Here is a 20,465-nt window from a genome sequence, read left to right as displayed (position 1 = left end):
CTCAGTGCCCGACTCACTTAGAAGATTCACCCTTGGAATATTGGGACATTCTGTGTGATAATGACCCTTCTGGTGGCACTCGTAGCATACAACATTAGCACGATCTCTTGGAGGGCGGTTGGCTTGATTTCTGATGCCCACCATCTCAAGCCGAAGATCATTCAGGGCCTTGGCTAGGTCATTGACTCCTGGTTTTGTTGCAGGGGGGGCCTCTGTAGTTGGAGGGGCCATGGGAGTAGAGAGGAGGGGAGCTCATGGGCGAGGCTGGGGAAATCTTCGAGGCGGAGGATGAGGATATCCACCTTGTTGAGGGTAAGCATCTAAGGGAGGACCATACAACTGAGGTGGAGGCGGTTGATGCATCCCTGATGAGGGGTGGGGGTATGCCCCTGAGTTAGACCCCCCAGGTTGTTGTTGCAGGAATGGAGGGGGATGTGGAGGGACAATCATCTTCTTTGAAGCGGGGTCAGACTGAACTTTATCAAACTTTTGAGCAATCTCATGTGCTAGCACCATAGTTTCTGGATTCTCCCATTTAAGCTTGAGGCGAAATTCATCACTCGCTCCTGCTACAAGGTAGCCCAGCACATGCTGAGTCATTCCAGCTCGAAACCCGGCATTGTCCTCCTGTGTGGCAATCAAATGGTCCAGGAGCACGGCCACTCGATCCACATATCGACGCGTCGTCTCACCTTCTGACTGCTTCAAATTTGCCACCTGCAGGTACACATTCTCCGGCTCCTCTTCTTTGCCGAAATACTCAATCATTGCTGCTGTCAACCTTGGCCAGCTTTGGTGAACGTCTTCGGCTTGCTTCTCATACCACACTTAAGCCAAACATTCTAGAAATGTGGGAAGAACCAATAGCCATCTGTCTTCAGTAAGAAAGTTGAGAGAAACACAACGGCGCTTGAAAGCCACAAGATACTCATTTGGATTTTCTTCTACCCGTCCACAAAACATGGGAATGTCAACCATGCTTGGAAGATGGAAAAGAGGGGCTTATCTATGGATGAACAATAGTAAAAGGAAGCTTGAACTGAAAATCGGGTGAAGATACATCCAAAAAGCACACATAGGCAAGGTAGGGTGTGACTGGAGTAGTGTGAAATATTACACGAGAAGAATCTTCAGCATAGAATAGCACATAGACAATCTTAAAAGGACCAACCCTCATGATATCACATCGATCATTACAAGCGAGGGTTAGAGGTGCGGCGTTGCATGAGGTTGTTCATCAAGGCAAACAAGAATGCCATGACAAATGTCAACAGTTGGAGAGCTTGCACATCACCTTCAGCTTCTTCCAGTTCTTGTAGTCGCCATTCTATTTCTTCAAGGGGTGTGCGGTCTGGCATCCTTCTTTTGAGAAATGTCCTTGAGAACCCTCCTGATGATCTGCCGAAGTCGGTGAACTCATATCAAGTATGCCCAACACTTAGTTTCATGATGACCACAACCTTTGCATTCCTTACAAATGATTACCCTCCTTCGTGGCTTGCGGCTTTGTTGGGGTGGCGCTTCCACTCGAAGTACAAGCTTCACGTGCCAAGAAATCAGCAACAAGATTTCGAGCTCGAGGGATATGCTGAATTTTTACCTTTTCAAATTGGTTGCAAAGTTCCAAGGCTTGTTGATGTCGTGGAACCAAGCCTTTGCTCCGCACCTTCCACCTTCCACTAACTTGTTCACACACTAGTTGAGAATCTCCTTGCACCTCCAATTGCTTGGCATGATGTTCTTGTGCCTTTTGTAGCCCAAAAATGAGCGCCGAGTACTCAGCTTGATTGCAAGTACTTGCGGGTGAAGACTTGCTGTAACAATACTCCTCACCACTCGGTGAAGTGAGCTTCACACCCACACCAGCCGCCTTGGTCGAAGGTTTGTAAGCTCCATCAAATTGAAGAATCCAAGATGTCATCACACCAGGACTAAAATTCGGACATCCCAAGTTTCTCGGTAGTCCAAGATAGGTAGGAGGAGAGGGTGGGGAGAATTCAACACTTGAGCCAAACGTTCAGCACCAAATAAACTTGCAATTCTTTGTTGATAGTTTATCTTAAGCCCAAAAAGAATTACAATTTGAAGCTCGAAATGAGGCACAAAAGGCTGAGTAGGTACAAATGGATTCCTTGGTCGAAACATTACCAACCATAGCCGAGGCCTAGAAACCTTTGTAATGAGATTGTGAATAAACCATTCAGGACGAGCTTTTCCACAGGAATCAACAGGCAGATGCGCCAAATCTCTCCCCAAGCTTGGGGGACATCCCACCCTTCGATGAAGGACACCGTTTTAATTACCTCTGAAGCAGCAAGTAGTTCGATCACCGCACAATGAGTAGAAGCAAAGTCAAAATCCTCCCAGTGTATCAGTAGTTCTTCACCATGAATCATCCACGGTGTATCATTCCACCCGTCATCTCCATCAATAATGCACTGGACAATCAGCCATTGAAGGTCGACATGAAGATCAAGGAAGACATCTCGTGCATTGGTAGCCGTAAGGTGAGGAGGAACAGGCACCAATTCCTTAAATGCGTCGAGAAGTGACATAAATGTCCACCCTTCTCATGAGGCGTGCGTCCGTGAAGTGAGCTTGGAGAAGTTTTGAATTGGCGATCTAGCAAGAGATGTGGATAGAGCACATAAAATGAAATATTTTTGCTTTTTACAGCAAGAGCAAACTCCTTACGGTTAGAGAGTTACAGCTCCCGCGATTTCAATATATGAACAAAAATCATTACATTTTTACCACTTCCAACTTGTTGGCCCAATGATAAGACTTTCTTTTGTGAAGGGGGAGGTCTTGGGTTCCAATCCTACTCTTTAATAAAAAGAGAGGAGAGGAGAGGAGAAGGAGAAGAGAAAGAGAAGAAGAAGAAGAAGAAGAGAAGAGATAGGGGGCACGGGATCTGCTGTTACTCTTTTGCAGGGGCTCAGACCAGAGCAGTCCAGAGAACTGTCGCGCAGAAACTATCCGCAACCAGAAGTCGCAGCAATCCAAAAAACTGTCCGCAACCCGAAGTCGCAATAGTCCAGAGAACTGGAGCGCAGAAAACTGTCCGCAACCAGAAGTCGCAACAGTCCAGAGAACTGTCGCGCAGGAGATGCACGAATCGAATGCACGCACAGTAGCTTAGAAAGAGCACAGATGGTATAGTTTTGTTGATGTAACCCATACGAATAGAAGATTCGCCACCAGCCGTGGAGATTCGGATCCCAGCAGCCACACCAAAACTTTTAGCCGGAAAATTAATCGAGACCAGAGGCTATAGACTAAGTATGGCGACGCTCAAAGGCCATAGAGAAGAGGAGAGCATGAGGGCGAAGGGATGTCATAGGGATGAAAAAGGAATTAGAAGTGGAGGGAAGGAAAAGGGAGACTATGACACAAGGGGAAAGGGAGAGGGGGAAGAGAAGCATGAACATGATAGGAGGAGGAATGTTGAGATGTAGACATCAAGGGAAGTGAACCATACTTTATTTAAAAGAAGGGAAGAGAGGGAAATATCAAAATACTAGCTAGGTGGCTTTACAAGAATGAGCGTGTATAGCCCCTTCCTTTTATAGCCAAAAGAGGGGGGTCTCTGCACATTAATGTATCCTCCCACATGCATGGTGTGTGTGGAAAAGTCTCCCATGTGGGCTAGGTGGTTACGCACTCTCAATTGTGTGCAACAACCCTTTGCCTCAATTTTCCACATAAATCAAGCCCCATATCTCAAGTCTATGATACTCCCTTGGTCTCTTTCTAATTTTATAATATGTTCAAACCTCTAGGAGGACAAGTGGAGGGTTGGCACAAGGAATCTTGCCACCTCATCCTACTTTCCCCATTATTAACTAGCTCTCTTGGTCCTTCTATACCTCTCCCACATGGGCCTATCTCATATGGAGGGTATAACTCAATATAATATCCATCTCCACTTATTTTATATTGCTTCTCCCATGGACTTTGAGCCATATCTCACTAAATGTAGCCTAGGTGGAGGGGTGGCACATGGAGGAGCCATGCCACCTTGCATTTTATAATATTACTATTATGGATTATGTACAACACACCTTATGGGTCCTCTTACATGGAAGGGTGGCACATGGTCATGCCCTGCCACCTCAACCTTGGGCCCTATGCACACCATATTTTATTATACTATTGCCACATATACAAACACACATACATATTAATGCCTTTTTCCTTAGACAAATTTTATCCATAACAGTACACATCCACTCCTGGCAATGGAAATTATGGGGTCAGACTTAGGTTTGACTTATGTCAGAAAAAGGAAAAGATAGTACAAAACATATAAAGAACTGAGACAACTGTTTATAGAGTAGAAATGTTGCAAATAGTTGTACTTCAACATATGGCAACAACAACTCTCATGCTAGAAACCATACTAGACTGGAAGCAAGCACAAAAACAGATGATCAAGATGACATTTTCCACTCAGGATTGTGGAAAATGTCATCTTGATCATCTGTTTGTGTGCTTGTTTCCAGTCTAGCACGGTTTCTTGTGAAATAGGCATAGCCAATTTGGCGAGGTGATGTTTTCTCCTAAAAGCTATCCGACATGGACCAAGGTACTTACCATGTAAGAGAGAAATAGAGCACTATAGTCACTAGCTACTCTTGAGTTGCCTATAGTGCAGTTTGGTAAGGAATTTGCTTGCACTTTTCTTGATCTTGTCAACTTGAATATTTGATTGTGATTGTTGATTAGTTAGAGACTATCCGATGATTATATGTTGGCTTGCTTACTGTTTTGCACCCTTGTATGGTCGAAAATGAGATGCAAGAGATGAAGATCAGCTTATAACAACATCCGATAGTGATCCGACAAAAATAGACATAGTTCAAAACATGATGTAGTGGGGTAATAGTCAAAAATAGACATAGTTCAAAACATGATGTAGTGGTGGATAAGGCCACTACTATTGGCTATTAGGGATAGTTGTAACTATCCCTACAGTTACAAAATTATCCACTACATACTATTGTTACTCCCCTTTACTAAGGGTCTACTAACCCTCCTTGGTTGAGGTCCACGTGGGTGGAGAGGTCATCCTTAACATGTATACATATGAAAATCAACGCGGAAGATATTAAGTAATTCACACGTCTAGGCCCAATCGTAATGCATGATGTTAACACTCAACAATCATTACAAAAACAAAAGCGAAAAAATCACAAAAATAACACAATAATCTTTGCTATGATACGCTAAAAGCAAAAATCAAATTGTACGTACAAACACATAGAACATGTGCAACACAATTTTTTTAGAAATAAAATTAATATCTATGCACACAAGCTAACATGAATTGATAATAGATAATTATAGCGTGGACCCTTAAAAAAATAGTGTGGCTCATACAAACGATCAAGGTGCAAGCAAAACATAGGTAAGTCGTAACACAATTTTTTTAGAAATAAAATTAATATCTATGCACACATGCTAACATGAATTTATAATAGATAATTATAGCATGGACCCTTAAAAAAATAGTGTGGCTCATACAAACGATCGAGGTGCAAGCAAAGCATAGGTAAGCCATAATAGATCCAAGAAACCCTATCGAAGGAGGATAGGCTATAAAAGATGAAACAGGAAAACATATAACAGCAATCGCGATTCAATGAACCAAGATGATCTAGATTAGCATTGTGTGATCACACATCTTGAGCTCATTGGGAAGGTTGTCATCGAGATGAATCTAGCCGACCAAAGCGAGCTCTCATACGGACAATAATCGGCTCTATTGACATCTATGTACAATATATATGAATATATGATATTAGACAAAAGCGAGGTGAATCTAGCCAGCCAAAGCAAGCCATCACCCGGCCTTGATCATGATACTACCTAATAGAACGTCACTCGAGGCGAGATGAATCCAACCAACCAAAGGGAATCAATATCTGGCCCCAAGTGAAAGACATCATGCATGCATACACATATAAGCAAGCATACATAAGCATCACACATATTCCTCTCTCTCTTTCCCTCTCTCTCTTTTTCTCTCTCAGATAGGGAAAGGTGAATCCAGCTGACCGAAGCGAGCCATCACCCAGCCTTGATCATGATACTGCCTAATAGAATGTCACTCAAGGTGAGATAAATCCAACCAACTGAAGCGAGTCATCATTCGACCCCTAGTGATACACATCATATAATGCACACACACAAAGCAAGCAAACATATCACATATTCCTCTATCTCTTTTCTCTCAGTTGGGGCGAGGTGAATCCAGTCGGCTGAAGCGAGCCATCACCTGGTCCTGAGTAAAAACAAAAGCAAGGCTTGAAGCTCACCAGAAGGGGAAGGTGGGAAACAACGGGAAATAGCGGTAAATTCTAGTGAAAGTGAAAAAAAATGTCACGAACCTCACCTTTTACAGAGCCAACTCAACACACCGACCGGTATGTCACCATACCAGTTAGTGTATTCAGCCAAAACATGCATGCCATGTGTCTCGATGACTAGCTACACCAATCGATGTAACACTACACCGACCGATGTAGGGGTTCACCGATTAGTGTATTTGATACCGATCAATGTAGGGGTACATCGATCAGTGTTTTATTCACTGTGCAGTGTTATATTACACCATGCAGTCTATTCAACCTTATACTGCACAGTGTTGTGATATACCGAGTGGTTTTTAGCCGATCAACCCTGTATGTTGACCGGTTATTGAAAATGCATTTTTTGTGTTTTGAACGTCCACAAGCGTTTTAAAATTTTAAAAAATGTTCTTTTATTTTTAAAAAAAGTACTAAAAAACTCCCATTCCCTCATGCAATCCCTTATTTCCATCATGCATGCCCTCTTTCCACAACCGTAAAAAATCATGCTCTACCCCTATACTTCCCTCATTTCTCCCTAATTTCCCTCATGCATGATACATTTCATCTCTCTAAAATGCACTCTTTCCATAAGCAAAGCCAAAAATTTGATCAAACTATTGCAACGCATCTATGCACACGACTACTAGCATGTCTATAGGTGCAAGTACACAAGTACTCAAATTTGGACAAAAATATGGCACTCAAAGTGCCCAAAAACATTCTTTCTTGCATGCGAAAGAGGATGAATTTGAAGAAAACATATTTCCACAAGTACAAGAAGCATCATAGATTCAGAAGGAGCAATTGATAAGAGACTTACCTTGGATAGACATATGAAAAGCTTCTTCTCCTTCTTCTCTTGTGGCTTCCTTCTTCACCCTCTTCTCTTGTATGCTTGGAGATGAATGTGTATGCTTGGAGATGAGGTATATATGCTTGGAGATGAGTTAATCTTGGAGATGGAAAAGCAAGCGAAGAAATCTGCACCGTTTGGCTGCTGTGAGTGCCACAAGAAGGGGGGGTCCCTAGTAGACTGTCACTTTTTTAACAATGAATGACAGAAAAGGAGAGAAGCGGCCTTCATATGCTGCAAAATTAACATCACCTTGGCCTAACACTAGGCAAAATGAGGTCATACTTCTTCTCCAAGAGCAAATTCTCTTGCTCAAGAAGGAGAACAATGAATTGAAGAAAAATTTTCAAGATCTAGAGGAGAGAGTGAAAGTGAATGAGCTGAAGCTAAATAGGCCAACTCCCATTTCAGTTTTAGATGATAAATTAGTATCTATACCAATTGAAGAGATGCATAAGAAGCTAAAGGGAGATTTCCAAGAGAATCTCAAGGGAGAGATCAAAGGAGAAGTAAAGAGTTCCTTAGACTCAGCACGACTGTTGATTCAGGAAGTAAAGGAGCAAGCTGAAAGGTTGTTCAACTCAAAGAACCTCAAGATTTGAGGACTACCAAAAAATTGGAATGTAGAAGAGGAATCTTGGGAAGAGACCCATGAAAAACTCAGCAAAGCTTTACCAGGCATTGATTTGGGTGATCTCAACTTTGAGATAGATCAAGAAGGAGCACAAGGAATTCTCATCTTCGAGTCAAGGGCTAAAAGAACACAAGTTCTTAGACAATCCAACAAGTTGAAAGATCTACAGGTGTGGATTGCAAAGGAACTCAAAAAGAATTAGCTAAGGAACAAAAGCTCAGAACTAGCAAAGGTGAAGGCGGCCAGAAAAGAAGGCAAATGGATTGTCTACAAAGATGGCAAGGCTTTGATCAAGGATTTTAAAGTTAAACCAACAGAGCCGCAGTCTATAACAAATGTATGATATGCATTTGTTTTCTTCTTCTTTTGTTTCCTGGTTGAATAGGAGTAAAGGGAACTTGACATGGTTATATCTTGTCTTTTGAGACATAATACAAAAAACATTTTTTGCTCCAAAAAAAAAGGAAAGCAAGCGAAGAGGAAAGCAAGCGTGAAGAGAAAAAGCAATCGGCGAAGTAAGGAAAATATTTTGTTAATGTAAGTTTAAAACCAGGTAGCACATCTATAGGTGCATCTATATTATGTAATAGATGTGCCGATAAATGCATTTTCACACAACATACACTTTGTAATAGACACGTTACACATAATTTTGGGTAAATTTCCAAGGGCTTGACTAACATTTTGATCTATGATTATTTATAGGATGTCTTCATCTTCAATAAGCACCTCTAGTGCTCAGGGGGTTCACCTCCAAAAATTTTAGTATACCACATGCATTCAAAAGGAGGGGTATTTTAATCCCACTTTTGAGAAAAATTTAACAGGATTACAATAACAAGAGGGGTTTTTTAATTCAAATTTAGGAAAACATCCGTTATCATAAGTCAAGAGGGTGGTTTTATTAGGGGGGGAAATTTAGTTGAGGAGTTTTTTAAATACCCCATGAACACACATGATACCTAGGATTTCTTAGTAGTGCACCCACTAAGCTCTAGTGAGGATAAATCCCTCTGTATCCACAATCGAGAAATGTGGTTGGAGCAAAAAATCCAATGTATGTGTGATCGATGTCAAGGTGCATGTATTGTGCACGTAGAATTACAATCACTCACATCTCAAAGTACAAAGAATGGGATGTGAGAGCTCATGTCATGGAATTCCTCCCATCAATCAACCAATGGCAAGTGGAGAACTCCCGCAAACACTCCTGCATGGAAGCATATTAAAGACACATAGCCAAGCTTCAAGGAAGAACCCAAAAACTTGAGACTTGGATGTATGGATGGTGTGAACCCATTTGGTTTCAAAAGCACCTCCTATGGTGTATGGCTAGTGATATTGGTGAGTTATAATCTTCCACCCTCTATGGCAATTAAGAAAGGACATGTTATGTTATCCTTTCTAATTCTAGGGAAACATAAATTCAAAACCATGAATGTTTATCTGGATCCTTTGATTGATGAGCTAGAGATACTTTGGAGAGGTATATCGAGGACGTGAGTAGGCCTCTGGCATCTCACGAGACTTCATCTGCAAGGCAGTGTTGATGTGGATGATACATGACTTCCTAAGCTATGGCGAGTGTTTAGGTAAGCATTGAACTTTTAATTATGAGTGGTCCTTTTCCATGTAGATGTGTTGCACCATTGTAAGGTATCTTTCTTCTCAAACTTTAACTTCAATGTGTGGGCCTTCTACTCATGGAAACATCATCTCTCTTTCCCCCCTTAGGAAGCTTATGTGGACCCTTAGTAGATCCTTCCATGCTATTCATCCATTCAAGCATGTAAAGGGATCCATTTATCCAATGCAATTTTTTGAGCTATGGAATGCACATGAGGTTACGATATTGCATGGTCATGTAGTAAATCCTCACCATGCTTGTAGGGAAATGAATCTCTTGTAATATGCATAAGATAGAAGAATAGGGATCATGATAATGAGAATGGACCTTCAATATAGGCCAATGAATAGGGTATAGCTTGGAGGGAGAGTAGATATCCAACAAAGGAAAAGGGGGGAGAGAGAGGGAGAGAGAGAGAGAGGGGGGGTATTTACGGAGGGCGCAGACCATAGAGAGAGGGGGTTTTAGAGTGGCTACATGAGGTGTTGTAGTGTGATATATAAGAAGGTAGAGAAAGAGGGGGGAAAGTAGGAAAAGTAAGAGCAACAGCTGTAGGCATAATAGAATAAATGGCCAACCCGGCAAGGCTCATGACCCAAAAACTGTGGGTTTGAATCTTGCCTCTACACAGTTGTCAGCAGTAAAAAAGTAAACGAATATTATCGTATAATAAGAATCCATGAATATTCAAGCAGTGCAGTTACTGAATACCTGAGGCAAGTGTTGCAGACATCTAAATTTTTGAAAAATAGAGGGAGAAAATAGTTAGACTCGAACAAAAGAGCAAGAAAAGAGGGGTAAGACCATGGATGTCTTTATCAAAGGTATATTTATATATTAATATAAAATGCTGGCGAAAGTTTATTGTGCTAATTTTATTAGTTTCACAATATTGATAGCATATAGCACCATTTGGTATATTTTCTTTTGAATTTTGAAGTAAAATATGTAAATTCTGGCGAAACTTCAAAAATTTTCACATAAAAGTTTCAAATCCTAGTGAATGTTTCAAACATTTATTTTTATTAGGGCATACAAACTTTCAATGCCAATATAAAAGTTTCACTTCTTAATGAAACTAGCATGAAAAAATCATCCCTGGGCTAGACATACCAAAAACTAGAAGAGTAGCTACCTAAGAAGAGAATCTTTCTCAAAAGGGCCCTAATGTCTTGAAAGATTTTTGGGGTAGGTGCACATGGTATGAGGGTCAAGCAAGGGTTAAGGGGGGGGAGGATGGTTTAGGTGGTCCCCAACATAAGAGGAACATCCAATAGGGGCTATCTATATGGCTTCCCACCCTTTCACTCAACATGGCATTTCCCCATAGAAAAGATCACTCTCATTGGTACACCTAAAATCTCTCACAAGTTCCTTGAAATTAGGAAACACTGATTTGAGTTCCTTTTGAGACCCATTTCTCCCCTATTCGCATTCATGTCTATTCAAATTAATTAATCAGTCTTACATGTTACACAACCTTAATTAACCTAAGCTATTTCCTATTCATACATTTTTCCTGTTCTCAATTAAGCTAAGATCCTAATTTGATTAAACTCCCTTCCTCCCTCTCCCCCAGCGCATCTGTGCCTCCTTCCTTGGCTCTCCACCATTCCCTCCTTTCCCTATTCGCTTCTCCCTCCCTCACCTCTCAGTCTCTCCCTCCCTCCCCCTTTAGCCTCTCTCTCCCTCCTCCACCTCGCTCCTCTGTACTTCACTCCCTCATAGAACCCCTCAACCACTCCTCTCCCTCCATCTCCTCTCCCTCACTCGAACTCTCTCTCCCCCATCTCTCCCTTCTGCCTCCCCCTTCCCTCACCACACAGTGCCACTTACTCCCCCTTTATAGCTTGCCTTGCTCCCCCTTTATAGCTGGAATTTTGCAATTTTACATGTGGTGCTCTCCCTATTCATAAAACCTTAGATTAATCAACGCCTCCACCCCACCGCTCCCCTCGGGCCCAAATAAATTAATGTACATCTATTAACTGGGGGGTCCCTATTGAGAGCCGATTTCTCCCCTAATGGCTATTCATTTGTGATTGTGGCACCATACTTCTTCTTTTCTACAACACCTTCTATTCCCATATTGTTTAGAAGATTTTCCAACTCCTCTTTCTCCAACCCAATTGTCTTCTTCTTCTTCAATGTCCACATTGTGAAAGAAAGATTTCTTCTTGGTTGTTTTGGTTCATTGGTGATCCCCTTCTTGATTACAATGCTTTGTGAAGCAATTCGTCATGCATTCTTTTCAAATAGGTGATGTCCATGTTATGTAGCTTTGGGTCATTGATGAGGTTGCTCCCCAACCACAAATGAAATAATATTTTTTCTTGAGCATTGTTGAATTGATTGGTCAACACCCTCATTCACGGTTGCAAAGTCATACTCTAACTCTTTGAGTTTTTTTTTAATTTGGTTGAGCTTCAGCATCACTTGCTCCTCCTTGCTGAACCTGTTTTGAAATCTTTTTAGGAGGGCTTCCTTCAACTTGGTCCATGTGGTAAAACATTGAACTCTTTCATCTAATACACGAAAAGGAAATTAGGTGAATATGCTAGAGGGGCTTATAAATGGGGCTTGATATTGGTCCCTCAAAGGTAGCATGGGCACAAAGAGAGGCTCGGGCAGTACTATTGTGATGAATGAGCTAGATGTGTGAATCAAATGCATGAATAATGGTGAATGATGAGGGGAGAGCTCTTGCAGCTCTCTTTTGAGTGTGGCTCCAAGGTATTTCTTGTCACCAATAGTTTTTTATGAGCTATCCACACCACCCTCTCACACTTTCCTCTAGTGGCTATGCTATAATCTCAAAACATATTACCTCTGCATTAGTGCTTGACATATTAATACTGCTTAGTTTGCTGCTATATTATCAACAAGGGAGTGTCCCCATTTTGTCTATCATTTTCCAGTCCCTTGGTGCAAGATTTTGAGACTTCACTACCCCACTATCGAGCCCATGCATGTGTGCCTTGGGTGCTGATCACAAATCATGGAGCCTCATTTTATGTCTAAGAGATCTATGTAATTGGAAATTCCCACACCAATGAAAATGATGGCTAGCATTGAGAATTCATTAAACATGCAAATGTCCCCATGCTCATGACCTTAAACGTCTCACCAAGTTTTGGAGCATAATGAAGGCTGATTAAAGACAAAGAAAACTAACATGTTGGTTGCTAAAATAAAGCCTCTCTCTTGGCACTTCTTACTTATCACTTTCTCTCCCACTAGATCAATTAGTTTCTCTCCCACTTGATGTGTTAAACTAAATTTTTTTTGCCCTAATGACAATATGCGGGCATAAGAACATAGTGCAAGCCTCTTTGTGTTGTCACTTGACCTCTAATGGGCATTGTGGATTTGAGGACTGTTGTAATTTCATGGAAAAATAAAGAATTTCCCACATTTATACAAGGTTTCCCCTTTATACAAGGTTTCCCACCTTTATACAAGGTTTCCCCCTTCCAAGAATTAGAATGAGATAGAATGGTACAAGTTTTCTTGTGATGTGATGATGCAAGATGGATCATTATTATTCCAAGGGTAAGACTTCTCATTTTACTCTATTTGAAATGTCCCATCTTACTTATCCAAAACTTAGGAGAAAAACTCAAGGAAAAATGACAAATGTGTATCAATTTGGACCAAAATGTATTACTTTCTGTTGCTTAGATGTTCAGCTCAAATTGGTTCGAACAATTTTTGATTTGAGCCATGTAGCTCAAGGAATAGTCCTCCAACCACTATCTGTTTTTCTATCTTCCCATCTGAGTCTTTGTGAAGGAGTTCTTGTGTGAGATACCCTGATAGAGAGAGAGAGAGAGAGAGAGAGAGAGAGAGAGAGAGAGAGAGAGAGAGAGAGGGGAGGGAGGGAGGGCGATAGAGAGAGAGAGAGAGAGAGAGAGAGAGAGAGAGAGAGAGGGAGGGAGGGAGGGAGGGAGGGAGGGAGGGATCGAGAGAGAGATCTTGTAGTTTCTCCACAAGTGTTCCTCTGAAATCTTTTTTTGAGCTTCCTTGACAGTTGAAGAGGCCTCTTCCAAATTCAAACCTTATTTGAGCTCCTTAACATTTCAAGATCTTCTCAAGCCCATTGTTCAAGCCTCTTCAAAATCTTCAAAGAATAGAAGGTGTGTTATGGTTAACTTCTAACATTATTAAGGCATTTTTAAAAGGCTTTTCAAGCCTTAATGAGGTCTATTATCAATGATGTTTCAATTATGAGGTCTATATCAATGATGTTTCAAGACAAGAAGGAAGGTTTGTAAGAAATTATTGAAGTTTCACTAAAGGAAATTTCAAGGACATATTTAAGAACATCATTGAAATTTCTAAGGGTGATTTCACATATTTCTCAAGATTTCCAAAGCTTTGTTTCAAGGTCTTTTCACATTTCGTCATCCCAATGTTTCAAGGTGTTCTTTAACAAAAAACGTGATCTTTCTCAAGCCATGAGCAAGGTATTTTATCATCAAAATCCAATATGTGCATTTATTTGGGGAAAATTTTTTAGTAAGCGTTTTGTCATGAGCTTTTTTCGAGAAATATGTGGGCTTTTGGAATAGCCCTAAAATTGTTAAGGGTTTCATCATTGAAGCCCAAAATTAAGGTCTTTAATGTTTATCGAGATCATCTGTGACAAGGTGCTATGCTAGGCTTAGTGCATGCATAGTTAAGTCTGCGACTCACAAAGTTTCAAAGTTGAGTGATCACACAAGACCCCATTGAAGCTCTCAGGAGATACAGGATCTATACTACGAGCTCATCACTATAGTAGCCAAAGTGTCACACAATAAAGCTTTGTTGCTTGTGTGTCAAGAGCTCCTTGATGATTATGTAAGCAAGGAACAAAGTGCAATTTTTGGTAAATGAATTTGGAATTTTATATCTTGATGTGTATCATTCTATCATATTAGGTTTATGAGTCGTGTGTAGGATTGAAGAGAGGACTTTGTCTTGGGAGTCACCCATAGAGTCAAAGAGTTTCTATAGTGTGGGAACATGGAGTTGGAAGATTGCATCGACGAGTGTGACACACACCAGTCTCATACTCACCACATCTCATCACTCACAGTGCCCACTACCCTTCACGTTGTTTATTAAATTTTCTCCTGTTTGCAATAAGGGGTATTACTCTCACTAATCACAACGCCTTATCTCACCATTTGTAGTCAAGTCTTGCATTGACCCAACCTTTATATTTCCCTCCTACCTTTACAAACCTTGGTAATGATTCATGGTCAACCATAAGGATTGATTGAGCCTCACCCTTCACATGAACCTCCCTACCGTTCATAAGCAAGCTTAAAATCTTGCCTTCACCTTTTACATGCCTTTGACCCAAATCAAACCTAAGCCTAATCTCAGCCTAGGGTTACTTTAAACTAGACTCAATTGAATCCAAGATCTAGGTTAAACTTACCCAAGATTAACCCAACCTTGTGTAATCTAACCAACATGCCAACTTATTTCTAAGTAATAGGGTTAATTTAACTACACGCAAGGTATACTTCACATAATGTCCACTATGATGCTCCATTTTGGTCAAATTTGGATGTCCATTAGGACTTTCCTTAAAGCTCCATATCCAACCTTGTCTTCAGCAACATTCCAGCACATAAAGTACACCTTTTCCCCAAAAAAAGTGAAGTATAGATTTTTAGTGTGATCATAATCAAATAGTTTGATGCATTACTACAATATTTGTACAAGTGGTCTTCATCAAAATTTGTTATTTGTTGAAGGCTACAGCTCTTCAAATCTAGGAGCTCATAGAATCTAATTCTACACCATTTTTCAACCATGTCACAACATTATAAGATGATCTTCCTAGATCATAATAGCAAAATCGATGCTGATGATGACAAGTATGGCATCTAGAGCCTAAGTGGAGAATATTATTGGCCTAAAGCACTCATGGGGTAGCATTGTCACCAACACAATCGCATATCAAGCCATAGATACTCATTCAAATGCAATACGTATTCTTTGGCATAAATGGTATGGACATAGCAATCTTTGTTTATGAATAAATTTACTACAATCTGATGACTGCCATCACCATTTCTATGCCCAATAATGCTTTTTGAATCCTACTAGATGGGTATATGGCATAGGAATTCTTTTTTGTAATTAAGAGTCAAAGATCACAAATGTCCTTGAGTTGGTGCATAAGAAAAAGCAAACATGATACACCTGCATTTTTTGAGCCTGGATGAAGGTGAGGTTTCCGCATTTACATGGAGAAAGGAGGGAGATATATCTCATGTCAAAAGCAGCCATGAGCCAAATTCAATTTCAAATGGTTAACACTAGATTGGCAACATAACATAAAAGTGTCCTAAGACATAAAAATGTCCTACTAAGTGGCCATGTTTGATGAATTTTCATGACCTATATGTAGTGAATTTTCAAATCCTATCTTCAGTGTCCTTTCTTATGATCCAAATTTTATTTTAAAAAATTTATATGGTATGATTATGTGTCCTAGGATTAAAATTTATAAAATTTTCTCCACCCTAGATTCTAGGTAGTCAAAATAGCACCCCAAAACAACTTCAAGTTTTGTGAAAAGTGGGTCTATAATCATTGGTATATGGTCAAAAAAACATTATTTAAATAACAAATACCAAAATTTAAGAAAGTATCTAAGCCTTAATTGCTAATTTCTCTTATTTTTGTTGTCAAACTGACTAAAAATGACCTGTAATTAATGATTTTTTTCTCAAGATAGGTATTTTTACTTTGAGGTTTCTATCTATGGATGAAATGATCAAAGATAATATTAGTTTTATCAAGTCCTTAGATTAGGGTTTATCATCTTTTTTTTTGTCTATCCAAATGATAAATGGTCGTAAGTGTGCCTAGAGAGTAATGTAGTGTAAAGGTAAAAGCAATATACTCCTCGAGAAAAGTTTCGCGTCATGCAAGGTTATACATGATATGAGTTAGATAACATATATTCCCACAATTTTATAGTAAGATAAGAGCATTGGAAGAGATAGAAAGTTTCAATGGCACTTCAGCTCCATTGTATTGGATTATGAGAACCCTAATTGAATGGCCAAAAAATGATTACTCATGAATTACTGTTATATTATATCGTGTAAAATAAAAGTTAATTACGAGTATAAAACGTAGGTTAATAGGTATATATAACTGAGTAGGCTATAGCCAACAGTGACATACATGTTAATTCAATTCTAATGACCATGAGATATTTTGTTAGTATTGAAAGTTGCATCTGATTTTATTTTCTTATATGCTTGAATTTTGTTTAGCCAACAGTTCTAACGAGTCCAAACGCAACCATGCAATTGTTGCAAGAAAAATGGAGGCCTTGTCATAGCTTTTTATCTATATAAATATTTTTCCATGTTCTTGAACAAGTCAACAATATACGTCTTGAAGGGTATTTACATTGGATAGAGGTTCAAACATTAAAAAACAGATTAGAAACAGGACACTTCTATGTCCTGTTGAGTTACCAAACTAGTGTTAAGATATAAATGGCAGGCCTTTCTCTCCCCCATTATAAGATAAACAAGAGCACATCAGTCTTTATAACTATTAGTGCTTCAGAACCCTAAGCACGTGACAATTAGCAAAATAGTTTCAACAGTTCATAGGGCAAACAGGATTTAGACTCGCAAACGTTTTGCGGTATGAATCTCATCATCGAAGTGGCTGGGCTCCTCATATGGACCAGACTTCTCTTTCTTCTTCCTGTCCATGATCTGATTTATTTTGTGAAGCTCATTGTTCAACTTTTGATCCTTGTTTTGTTTGCGTGTCTTTCTCCCATCCTGCATCTTAACCCCGAATTGGAAAGCAGCCTTGGGCATTGCTTCCTTCTGCTCATTATATTTTGCCCATTCCTCCTCTGTCTCGAAATCCCATCTATGTAAACGACCTTTAGCCTGCAAAGAGAGCATGAATGACAGTAAGAATCTCTTCCCTCATGAAAGCAACAAAAAATCTGCAAAGAGAGCATGAATGACACTAAGAATCTACTCCCTCGTGAAGCCACAAAAAATGCACAAGGAACTTTTTAGAATGTATTTGAACACCTCCAAAGTTTACTTTAAAAGAGCCCTATGATAAGATCAAGCATAAAGCACAACTACAGGGATGTACTCTTACCCTTCCACCCATATCCATCTTCGTCAGATCTTCATCTTCATCACTATCTACAATCTCACGATTGTACTCCTGATAGCCAGGATAGCACTCTGAATAGCTCTCAGAAATGAAGTTAGGATCCTTTTCACGAGCATCCAGCTCTCTTCGTTGTTGCAGCCGTTGATCGTCACGCTTGAAAACTGAACCCATACCACGATCTTTCTCCTCTTGAGTCATGAATCTGGGGTCCTTTGTGAGCAAAGCACCTGCTTGAACAGTCAAATCTGGAACCTGACTGTGCATATACTGTTCAGGATAGGGGAACTGATCTGGAAGCCATGGACCAGCATATGCTTCTGGAGGTGGGGGAGGATATTCTTGCCATTCTCCCTGATATGAGGATGGTAACATGGGGCCCTGCATAGCATCATGTCCTACCTGTACAATAGCAATTTCATTAGGCTCAAGTGTCATCAACTTGGTCACACAACACATGCCTTTTGCAGAATGTGTGACGCAGTTACCTGCTGCGACCAATCCAGATTTGTTTCCGGTGGTGGAGGTGCAGGTCCATAGCCAGGCTCCTCAAAATAGGAAGTCCGCTGAGTCTCTCTTGGAGATTCTTCCATATCCTCTGAGAGGGGACTCTGTACATTATTGATCATGGACGGTACATAATCTACACCGACCCCTTCAAATATATCATCTTCTTCATGACGAGGAACGGATGCCTGAGTCTCTTGGTCTATTAGTCCTGTTCGCAGGGGTGGTGGTGGAGGTAGACTGTCATTATACAGCTGTTTTGATAACCCATTCATAGCTCCAACCTCTGGCATCCTTTCATGATGGACAGAAAGTCCGCCATCTTCATGTGGCAGAGACGACAGTCCTTTAACTGTTTGAAGGCAGGAATCATTAGTAGAAGAAAGGGTGAGGCTGCGGGGATAAACATCGTATATAACTATTCCAAAAAAACGGTGAGGGTGGGGGTATAAACATGATAGGAAACTATTCCAATATAGAATAAACAATTGTCATTTTCCTCCCCTTTTTTATCGTTAAGGTTATCGTAACAATGTGGGCATAACTACCTCGGTTCTCGTTTTTATCCTTCTTCTTTTTCTTCAAAATCTGCAACAGAAATTCATACTCAGTCCTTTCTAAGAAACTTGAAATAGCTAGCTATCTAAGACATGGTTTTTTTTCTTTTTGTTTGACCATATGAAGGTTTTACAACAGCTTCCAAATAAAGAGTTCACAATAATTTCACAGAAGAGTGAATTTTGTACTTTTCCAGAGGCACCCAGCCTCAGGTACGTCATTATCTTTGCAATACGTTCCAAAACAGTCCCATCCACTCCAACCGTGACACTCTCCTGTAAATAAGGAAACAAACATAACTGAAACTATCAGCCCTCCACAATCGTCCCGTCAAAGCCGTGCTAGACTCTATACATCTACTGTAAGAAAACTTGCATTCCATTCAAAACTCTATTTAATGCAAAGATCCTCAACCCTAACAGGATTTTGCTGACCAGTAAGGAGAAAGCAAGAAACATAATCTTTGCAAACCTGTGATGGAGGACAGTCAGCCTTACTGCGGTGAACAGTTGTAGGAATGTCGTGGGAAAGTTCCTCTTCCTACACAAAGCAAATTGGCTTTACTCTAGTGTGCAGAATCAGAATCAGGCAACCATAAGCTACAATGCAGCAATCAATGCAACAGCCAGAAGCAATCATATTTTTTATTCTCACATTCCCTAAGAGCATATAGAGATAGTTCCGTTACCAGATCATAAACAAATGCCGTTCTTCCAGGAAGGAACATCTCATTTGTTTTATTGAGAATCTGAGGCTTTACTATCCATTGATAAATCAACTGCATCAACAAGATACCAAATTAATCCCCAGTCTTTTAAGGGGGAAAAGATGACTAGATTTGGCAAAGGAGTAAAGTAACTTTCAGTCTCAAAATGTAAACCAGAACAATCAATCAATACATATAGCAATCAACCCTTGTGGCTATTAAAATGGAAATACAACTGATTTAACTTCCTTAATCCATACTTGAAATGCAATGTTTGATTGTAAGCCTAAATTGTGGTTGCATATACTTTGAAATGGTCTTCATTACTGTATATAAGCAATTTGGAGAAATACCTTCGCTTAAATTAACCATGATGAATCTCTTCTACTTCTTGTTCACAAACCCTAGCTCGGAGGAAATAACAGATAATTACCAATGGAGCCAGAAAACAAACACAAGATCAAAGCTCCCCTCTTGAGACCAATGAAAAACTACCTTTGTTGATGCTGTACGGAACACCATTGATTGTTCTTCCTTGCGAGACCTAACTCAATGTTCAAAATCACCAGGACAAGATTAAGATCGAAACTGTATGACCTGTCATAGAGTGCAAGCATGAATAAAATAAAGATTGAACTGTGTACACATCTAGAACCAAATAACCTGGGCTTTGCATCTTCTGTATCATCGCCTTCTTCTGGTCTCTTGTCAATCTCACTCCGAACCTTGTGTAGCAAAGCATAATCAAGTCCTTTCACAAGATGAGTATGTTCGACATCCCCTCCAAGAAACTTGCTGTTCTCTATAGATATTCTGTGAGCATCGGTGGTTCTGCATCCAGACAAATAAGAAAAAACAGCTGTAAATGATCTCCCCTACTAGAACCTCTAGGCCAAAAGACATTTTAAATAACCGTACCAAAAGGAGACAACTGAAAAGTTGTTCATGTCAAAGAGCACACTCCTAGCTTGCAAAGGAGGACATTAATACCATTTGATGTGCATACAAAGGAATTCACCTAAGTACTTTTATCACAGTATATTCACATCTATATCAGAATG

General features: G+C 40.1%; 1 protein-coding gene across 1 annotated transcript in view; it reads right to left on the bottom strand.

Moving 5' to 3' along the window:
- Nucleotides 1–16,818: 16,818 nt before the first annotated feature.
- Nucleotides 16,819–20,465, bottom strand: part of SMU2 (RED family protein) — a 34,575-nt gene continuing 30,928 nt past the window's right edge. Inside the window, exons 4-12 of the mRNA XM_087392728.1 lie at nt 20,068–20,235; nt 19,900–19,948; nt 19,387–19,476; nt 19,170–19,238; nt 18,887–18,973; nt 18,689–18,728; nt 18,122–18,492; nt 17,619–18,035; nt 16,819–17,395 (exon numbers count right to left, since the gene is read on the bottom strand). Of these exons, the coding sequence (XP_087248854.1) occupies nt 17,117–17,395; nt 17,619–18,035; nt 18,122–18,492; nt 18,689–18,728; nt 18,887–18,973; nt 19,170–19,238; nt 19,387–19,476; nt 19,900–19,948; nt 20,068–20,235 (1,570 nt within the window). The 3' untranslated portion in view covers nt 16,819–17,116. The remainder of the gene's footprint in view (nt 17,396–17,618; nt 18,036–18,121; nt 18,493–18,688; nt 18,729–18,886; nt 18,974–19,169; nt 19,239–19,386; nt 19,477–19,899; nt 19,949–20,067; nt 20,236–20,465) is intronic.

The sequence above is a fragment of the Dipteris shenzhenensis genome, chromosome 21 (genome assembly GCF_047967505.1).
Source record: "Dipteris shenzhenensis isolate YYH24624 ecotype China chromosome 21, Dip_SZ_1.0, whole genome shotgun sequence".
NCBI lineage: Eukaryota > Viridiplantae > Streptophyta > Polypodiopsida > Gleicheniales > Dipteridaceae > Dipteris > Dipteris shenzhenensis.
The sequence above is the reverse complement of the archived record's forward strand: the minus strand, read 5'-3'. Positions and strand labels throughout refer to the sequence as shown.